General features: G+C 50.6%; 1 protein-coding gene across 18 annotated transcripts in view; it reads right to left on the bottom strand.

Annotated features, from left to right (window-relative positions):
* Window positions 1-7,500, bottom strand: part of LOC143032368 (uncharacterized) — an 867,199-nt gene that overhangs the window by 283,429 nt on the left and 576,270 nt on the right. For 13 of the 18 annotated variants that reach the window (XM_076197011.1, XM_076197005.1, XM_076197009.1 and 10 more), the window contains 2 exons: window positions 5,330-5,518; window positions 1,722-2,112 (listed from right to left, as the gene is read on the bottom strand). In XM_076197011.1, coding sequence (XP_076053126.1) covers window positions 1,722-2,112; window positions 5,330-5,518 — 580 coding nt within the window. The remainder of the gene's footprint in view (window positions 1-1,721; window positions 2,113-5,329; window positions 5,519-7,500) is intronic. The other 5 variants (XM_076197020.1, XM_076197015.1, XM_076197019.1 and 2 more) reach the window with 4 other exon arrangements.

The following is a 7,500-nucleotide window of genomic DNA, read 5'->3' on the forward strand; positions in this document are numbered from 1 at the left end:
CCGTGGACGTCAGAATCCAAGTGCCGCTTGGTGTCTATATTCGACGCCTAAGTTTATTCTGGCTGCCGCTGCACGATTTTATTTAGGAACTGGCGGGCGTGGGTGGCTCCAGGCGACTCCAAAGGGTTACTCAGACATTTTGACCGAGGACCTTTTTTGAGTTTCCTGCATTACGAAGTTTGTTTTCTTCACGAAATGTCGACCCGGCGACGCGACGCGTCGTTCAGCAGACTTGGTCGTCGTTGTTGTCGTCGAGTTCGAACACAGGAGGCGATTCTGCTCAGACGAAGATCCGACTCTGGCTACACGCCGCCAAAATCACTCCAACGACCTCTCCCGCCCCGTTCTCAAAGATTTTCACGCATCAACTGTTATAGGTAAAAGTCTGAACGAGCTTAGCTGCGGCCAAAGCCGTCACCTCACTGGTCCCAGCAAGCGAGTCGAAATTAACCTCGAGCTAAACACGGGCCTCTGCCTCCATGCCTGCCGTAACAGCAACTCCCACGCGCTCAAAAAAGCTTCATCCTAGTGGTACAGCTCGAGTCCACGCTGACGTCATTCAAATAACTAATCTGGCAGTCACGAGCAGGGATCGAACCCGGGTCCCTGGATGACCAGGATAGTCTCGTACCACTGGTACTAGCTAAGGGTTAATTAAAAGAGCCGAAGGCTCGTGCTCCTGTCTACAGGGCCCTCTGGCGCCAAGCGCCACTCCTTCCATTCTGACTACCGCCAGGCTATCTGATCGGCCCCTCTCTCTCTCTCTCTCTCTTTTTCTCTCTCTTTCTCTCTCTCTCTGGTATCATATCGATGGCGAAGGGTTTGTAGGTTATTTGACACAATCCCTTTCGTACCGGCTGGTACTTTCCCTTTTGCTTCGTGTTGTCGCCAAGTGTCGTTTCATTTCTCTAACAACCCCTTGTTAGTGATGGGAATCCGAAACTATTACTCTTACTTTTATATAGATCTCTCTACTGTGAGTCTCTATCATTTGTAATCTGAAAAATACCATACTACAGAAATTGTTTCTGAATTTTGTAAATTTCAGAACTCTTCGTTACGGATTTTGGAGATTTCAGATTTTTAGAGACTTTTACGTTTCACTTCAACCCTCAAAGACTCGGTATCTCCTGCTACCCCCCCCTCCCAAACACCCACCAGCTGCTGCCTAACTTCCACTTCACCATTAGCTTTAGATATCTCCTCAGCTTCTACGTTTTCATTTTCTCTTACTTTATTATCGTCTAGATATTGCCATTCTCTTCCTTTCATTAACATTCTACTTCTTCTACCATTCTTCAAATTTTCATTTCCTCCCCTCTCCCATTCTCCACGTATCATCTTCCTTTTTCGTAACATTTGTATTCCTCTTTTTATTCTATCTACTCCTCGTCTTATTAAACCTTGCGAGACATTTCCCCTTTTACTGCCTCCCCACCCCATCTCCAGCACCCGTGCCCCACTGGAGGCCCTCCCAGAGGTCGTCCTATTCAGACCCTTTACTCTGTCTGCCCAAAGCCAGGACCTCTTTCTTCAAGAAAGAGTTCAAGGATCCCAATTTAGCCTAAAGCCCTCTTCCTTCCTCCTGCCACGCCCCGTAGAATCCCCCCTCTGCCCCAAAGATGTCTCGGGTTGTCCTCGCCAAAGCCCTCACTACTCTTTTCTCTTCTGCCCAGAGCCAGGACCCCTTTGTTGAGGAAAGGGTTTAGGGGTCCGTGTACCTTTGCTGTGTCGTAAGGTGACCCCGTCTGAAGGGACTCGGCGGTGACCTCTAACGTGCTTGGAAGGAGGAACATGAGGAGGAAGTTGGTGATCTGGGGGCTGCTGCTGCTGCTGCTGCGGCTGCGCCTGCTGCTGCGCCTGCGGCAGGCCTGCCGCAGGCTTGTCGTTGCCGTGGGTACCGCCGTCAGCGGGAGCAGCCGCCGCAGGGGGCGCCCCGTTCCCGCCACCATGAATACGCCCCATGGACTTGGACTTACGAGGCGTGCGCTGCTGCTGCTGACCTGCTGCAGGAGGGTCGTTGCTCACGCCGGTGGTGTCGTGGTCACTGTGGCCGCCTCCTGCTGGTGGTACTCCGTTGCTGAGGACGTGGCTGGTCGTGGTGGGAGGTGGCTGCCGAGAGAAGAGGAAAAGTTAGGCGGGTCATGTCCCGTCAGGAAAGGGAAGGGAGAACGGGGACTTCCGCTGGAGTCAGGTGGTGCTGGCACTGGGAGTAGTTTCCTCCAACTCCTTTACAGCCACAACACACACACTGCGGCGTCCTCCTTCGCCAGGAGCTACCTGACGGAGGGAATGCCGATGATGCGTCCTCAGAAGTCCCTCCCCCTCCCACCCTTAGACTATGTCCTGAGGTTTGCTCAGAGTTTAGCTTGCATACCAGAGGATTTTGAAAAAAATGAAAAATAAAATAATAATAATAATGATAATAATAATAATAATAATAATAATAATAAAAGACCCAGAGGAATACTGCCCGTCAAGGGTGCCGTCCGGACTGCCCGGAAGATGAGGGTAGGTAGGTAGGTTTTGCGTCATCAATAAGGGTTGTATGACGTCTGCAGGTATTTTTGCCCTCGCTCTCAGGGGGTGAGGGGTAGGCGGCGGTGACGTCACAAGGTTTAAAGGGGAGAACGCTGTTGGGGGTGATGCGACAGCGACCATGGACTTCAAGAGCTGAATAGTCGAACTTTAAGAATTTTTTATTTCTGAGAGAAGAAGACGCCCTTTCACCGATATGACGTCACCACAGCCATGCTTGAGGTATAGGTCATGTCACTGCTGGAGTGGGACTCGAGGCTGCTGGCAGTGGCTCCCTGACGGAGGAAGTCGAGGGAGGAGTGAGGAAGGCCCCTCGGCGTTTGTATTAAACGCCGTGACGTCAGAGCCTTTGGACCTGACCACCCGAGCTCCACACAACAGGAGCCCAAATGAAAGAAGGAGAACAAATATTGTCGGAAGAGTTTAGGTAATGATGCATGGGGGGAATGACGATGATGAAGATGACGACGATGACGACGATAACGACGATGACAACAATGATGATGATGAAAGCATAGACTGATGACGACGGAGTTAGGGCAGGAGCGCGATGGCGGACTCCTTCCGTTGCGGACGACACTTCTGCAGCCCTTCCCGTCTCGGGGCAATTTCATTTCTCTCCGTGGCGGTGGCGGCACACCTCCCAGCTCGCTCGCTCGCTCGGTAACGAGGGGATGGCGGCAGCCGCTCACCAGCTCCCTCCTCCTCCTCCTCCTTCTTCAGTATTGTGCGGCGGCACTTTCTCCTTTTATACTGGCTACATGCAGGCTATTTCATTCGCCTCAAAGGCACCACCTTTGATAAGAAAAGTACTGTGTTTTATGAGTACATGTGTACAAGTATGTATATGCATATGTATGCGTATAAGTACAGTATGTGTGGTATAAATACATGCACATCCATGAGTATGAGGGGCGCGCGCGCACGCGTGTGTGTGTGTGTGTGTGTGTGTGTGTGTGTGTATGTATGTGTGTGTGTGTGCGTGTGCCTATGCGCGCTTTCGTACATGTGCGTGCGCACGTGCAAAGTCCCGCTCCTTAGCGGGACATTTGTGGTTCCGATGTCTTTTGTGCTGCAAGGTCCAGTGCAGAAGCCAAGTTATGAAGGAGAGAATGTGGCGAGACAGAGCAACGGAAACTGCAAGACACTTCCTCCCCTTCGGAAGGAAGTCCCTCCTAAGAAGTATAACCACTGGTGGGCAATGGGTGACACTACTAGCACTGGTGAAAGTGCAGTGACGAATCGATGATGGTGGTGAGAGTGACAAAACAACGTTGCTGGTCATGTTCCTGATGACGATACTTGTGTTGTTGACAAGGTGACGGTGATGGGGGTTAATGGTAGTTGAGAGAGAAAGCAGAGTGGCATTCGGAAAGGCGTCGTCTTCAATGTGATGGTGTGCTTTGGAAACCTACGGTGATGGCGATAATGATGAAAGAAAATACACAAGAAGCAGTGGTGAAACCACCAAAAGCAGTGCGGTGGTAAGACTAAGTGGCGGAATGCACAAACGGTGAAGACCGAGACAACGGGGATCATTCTTTTGGAGAGAGACATGCTGCTGAGGTTAGTACGAAGGTAACAGCGAAGGAAACTCCAGAAATGTGACGCAAGGGGGCGGGGGATACTGGTGGTGAATCAGAATATGATGGAAATAGTGTAGTGCTGTGAAGACTGAAGGCAAAGTGACAACGCTGAACAAGGATGATGCCGTCGTGGTGGGAAAGTGTGTGGTGGATAGGGTGGAGAGCAGGTGCCTTGCAATTGTGGAGCCATGCAATGCCTTCTTGTGCAGTGGTGATTCGAGCGTCATGAGTCGACGGATTACGTGGTAGAGGCGTTGCACACACACACACGTGCAGCAGCGGAAAAGGAGTGTGGAGGTCATGAAGGGAGGGGACCTTTTAAGGAAATTCAGGTGAAACTTGAAAAAATATATATAAATAAACGAATAAAATGAATGAATAAATAAAAGAATAAAGACAAAGTACCCTTTATGCATTACACTGGAAAGTAAAGTAAAAAAGCTATCTCTTTTTTTTTTCTCATTTATATGATGGACAAAGAGGTTTATATATCATATCCACAATTATTGAACTGAATATAACACATTTGCTTATTAAATTTGAGCATAAGAATATATCACAAAACACGCTGATTATATTACAAAATGCATACATTTCAAATCTAGATAACAATACACTCAATATATTAGGGAAAATACCAAACATACGGCAGTGAAATTTTGTCTTAATTCTAAACTATCCATCTACAAAACGGTTGAGTAGATGATGGGTTGCCTATGTAGATAAAGATTCTAAAGAAAATCCTACAGCAGGGACTGTAACCCTTACAGGCTCCGGAATCGCCAGGAGTCAGTCACTAGAAATGAAGAAAGTAATTCTAGAGAAAAGCAAAGACCGGTAATGCTTGGCAGTGCTACACTCTAGGAGCCAATAGTAGGTCATATAAGGTCACCACCCGCCACTTAATCTATAAACAATGGGTCCCGAAGCTGTTGATAAGCCCCAGGGGAGATCTGGGGTCAACTAGCCTAGGCTAGGCAAGGAAACCACGCTACTGGTCTAGAGCAGTACTAACTCCAAGCCGGTGTGGTTTCGTTGCTAGTGGACCCTTTCTCGCGGGCTAGACTAGCCGGCTTGACCCTGCTAGCACAGCACACATACCTCCCAGTCCTGAGGCCACCACACTAGCCCTAGCATTGTACACTTGCCTCTACCTACAGGCGGCGTGGCCCCCGGTTCGGAGGATGGGTGCGGAGGACCGTTACCTTTTCAGCCTGGAGGAGCGGCGCCGCCTCTGGGCCCCGTCCGGAGGCATAGTTAGGCCTCCGGACCCAGGCGTACTGGGTCTTGTACTCAGATACAAGGAAATTATCATCATCATTGTCCCTGCCTATGGGGCCCTCAGAGCGACTGCGATGCGACGGCTGAAGGAGCCGGCGACTGCGTTCTTCGGACTGGAAGAGAAGGGAGCTCAAGCCAGCCGGGGCACACAAACGCGACACACACACTTACACACCGGGACACGGCTATGTCTATTACACGCCTCGTGGTGATAGTGATGGTGATAGTGGTGGTGGTGGTGGTGGTGGTGATGGGTATGGGTGCGGGTGTAGCCGCGGGCGTGGGCGTGGGCGTGGGCTATGGGACAAGTGTGCAGGAGTGATAAAAAAGAGATGGTGTGCCAGAATCCTTGTGCTGTGCTCGACCCCCGTCCAAGCAAAATGAAAGATTATACGAACTACGGCAGTGGGACCGGGAGGAGGGGGGGTCAGAGGGGAAGGGCTAGTTGGGGAAACTGGTGACGTCTAGCCCTTTCAGCTTGGAAACAATATTTGAGCGAAAAAAAGGGGGAAGGGGTGGAGGGGTGGGAGGTGGGGCGTGGAGTGACTCCGCGTGGTGCAAACGTGATATAAATGTCGAGCCCGAATTTTATTTCTTCTTTTAAGAAAGGAGCACGATGGGGGGAGGGGGGCAAGAGAGAGGGTGAGGGGCGAGGGCAGGGGAAAGGGGAGGGGAGGGGAGGGAGAGTAAATAGAAGTAAAGTAGGGGGACCGACAGGGAAGATGACGACGAATAGAACAAAAAGGATTAGGAATAGCAATAAGAGAAAAGAAGGAGGAGGTGGATGAGGAGGCGGAGGAGGTATGGAGAAGGAGGTGGAGGAGGCAGAGGAGGCATGGAGAAGGAGGAGGAGGCGGAGGAGGTTGAGGAAGAGGAGTAGGAGGAGGTGGAGCAGAAGGAGGTGGACCAAGAGGTGGAGCAGAATGATGAGGAGATGGAGGAGGAGGAATTATGTGGATAAGGAAGAAGCAGAGGAAGAGGACCATGGGGAGTAACAAGAACACAAAAAGGGGAGAAGAAAGAGCAGGAGAAAGGGAGGGGAAAGGGCACGAAAAAGGGGAAGAAAAAAAAGGAAGAGAAGGGGGAAGAGCAAGGGGAGTAGAAAGGGGAAGGGGAAGGGGAAAGGCAAGCGGAAAGGCAATGGAAAGAGAAAAGGGAAAGGAAGGTGGCAAGGGAAGGGGCATGGGAAGGGTCAAGGGGCATGGGAAGGCGCAAGGCGAGTGCTAAGGGGAGGAGAGCAAGGAAATGGGGCGAGGCAATGGGGTGGAGGAAGAGAAACAAGAGAACGGGGGGGAGCGGAGGAGGAGAGAAGGGACGAGGAAAGAGAAGAGAGGAAGTGTGCCAGGATGGGGACAAGGAAGGTGAGAATCAAGGGCTGGGGACAAGGGGAAGGACAGGGAGAGGGGCAGGGTGGGGTAAGGAAAAGGGCAAGGAAGGCGCAATGGGATGGACAAGGAGAGTAGAGAGCGAGGAGAGAGGGAAGGCAGAGGAATAAATGGGTACGAGGGGCAGGCGTCGGCGGTGAGGAGAAGAAGAAGAAACCTGTATATCTGGTGACGACCCGTGCTCTGCCATGTTCTGTTGCGTTCTTTTGTGTTCCACCTTGGATCCCAAGACGCCATCTTTGGGCACAGGCTGAACATCCGCCATCATTATGACAAAAGAAGCCCAACATTGCTCGCAAACGATACTACCTTTACATATCCGAGACGACCAGACAGAGGCAGGGGAGAAAATGTGTAGACAAAACATATAATACAAACTTGAGCTTCCAGGGGTCTACCTACGTAAAGTAGATGACTCTTAGGATGGGGGCTCTGTCTGTCTGGAGAAGATGGGTCCAGAGCAGGGGCCGGGCGCGTCGGAAGGAAGGAAGGAAGGAAGGAAGGAAGGAAGGAAGGAAGGAAGGAAGGAAGGAAGGAAGGGCGGTGAAAAGGATAGCGGCAGAAGTGAAGTCTACTGTATATGTCTGTTTATTTGATTAGGAAGAGGCACTAAGTTATTCAAAGGATCACTATATCAATAAAAAATAAAAAAAAAAGGGGATAGACAATAGAAAATGACCTGGCATGAAGAATAAACTAATGATGTTCTT

The sequence above is a fragment of the Oratosquilla oratoria genome, chromosome 13 (genome assembly GCF_046742065.1).
Source record: "Oratosquilla oratoria isolate Oo_2021 chromosome 13, ASM4674206v1, whole genome shotgun sequence".
NCBI classification, from domain to species: domain Eukaryota; kingdom Metazoa; phylum Arthropoda; class Malacostraca; order Stomatopoda; family Squillidae; genus Oratosquilla; species Oratosquilla oratoria.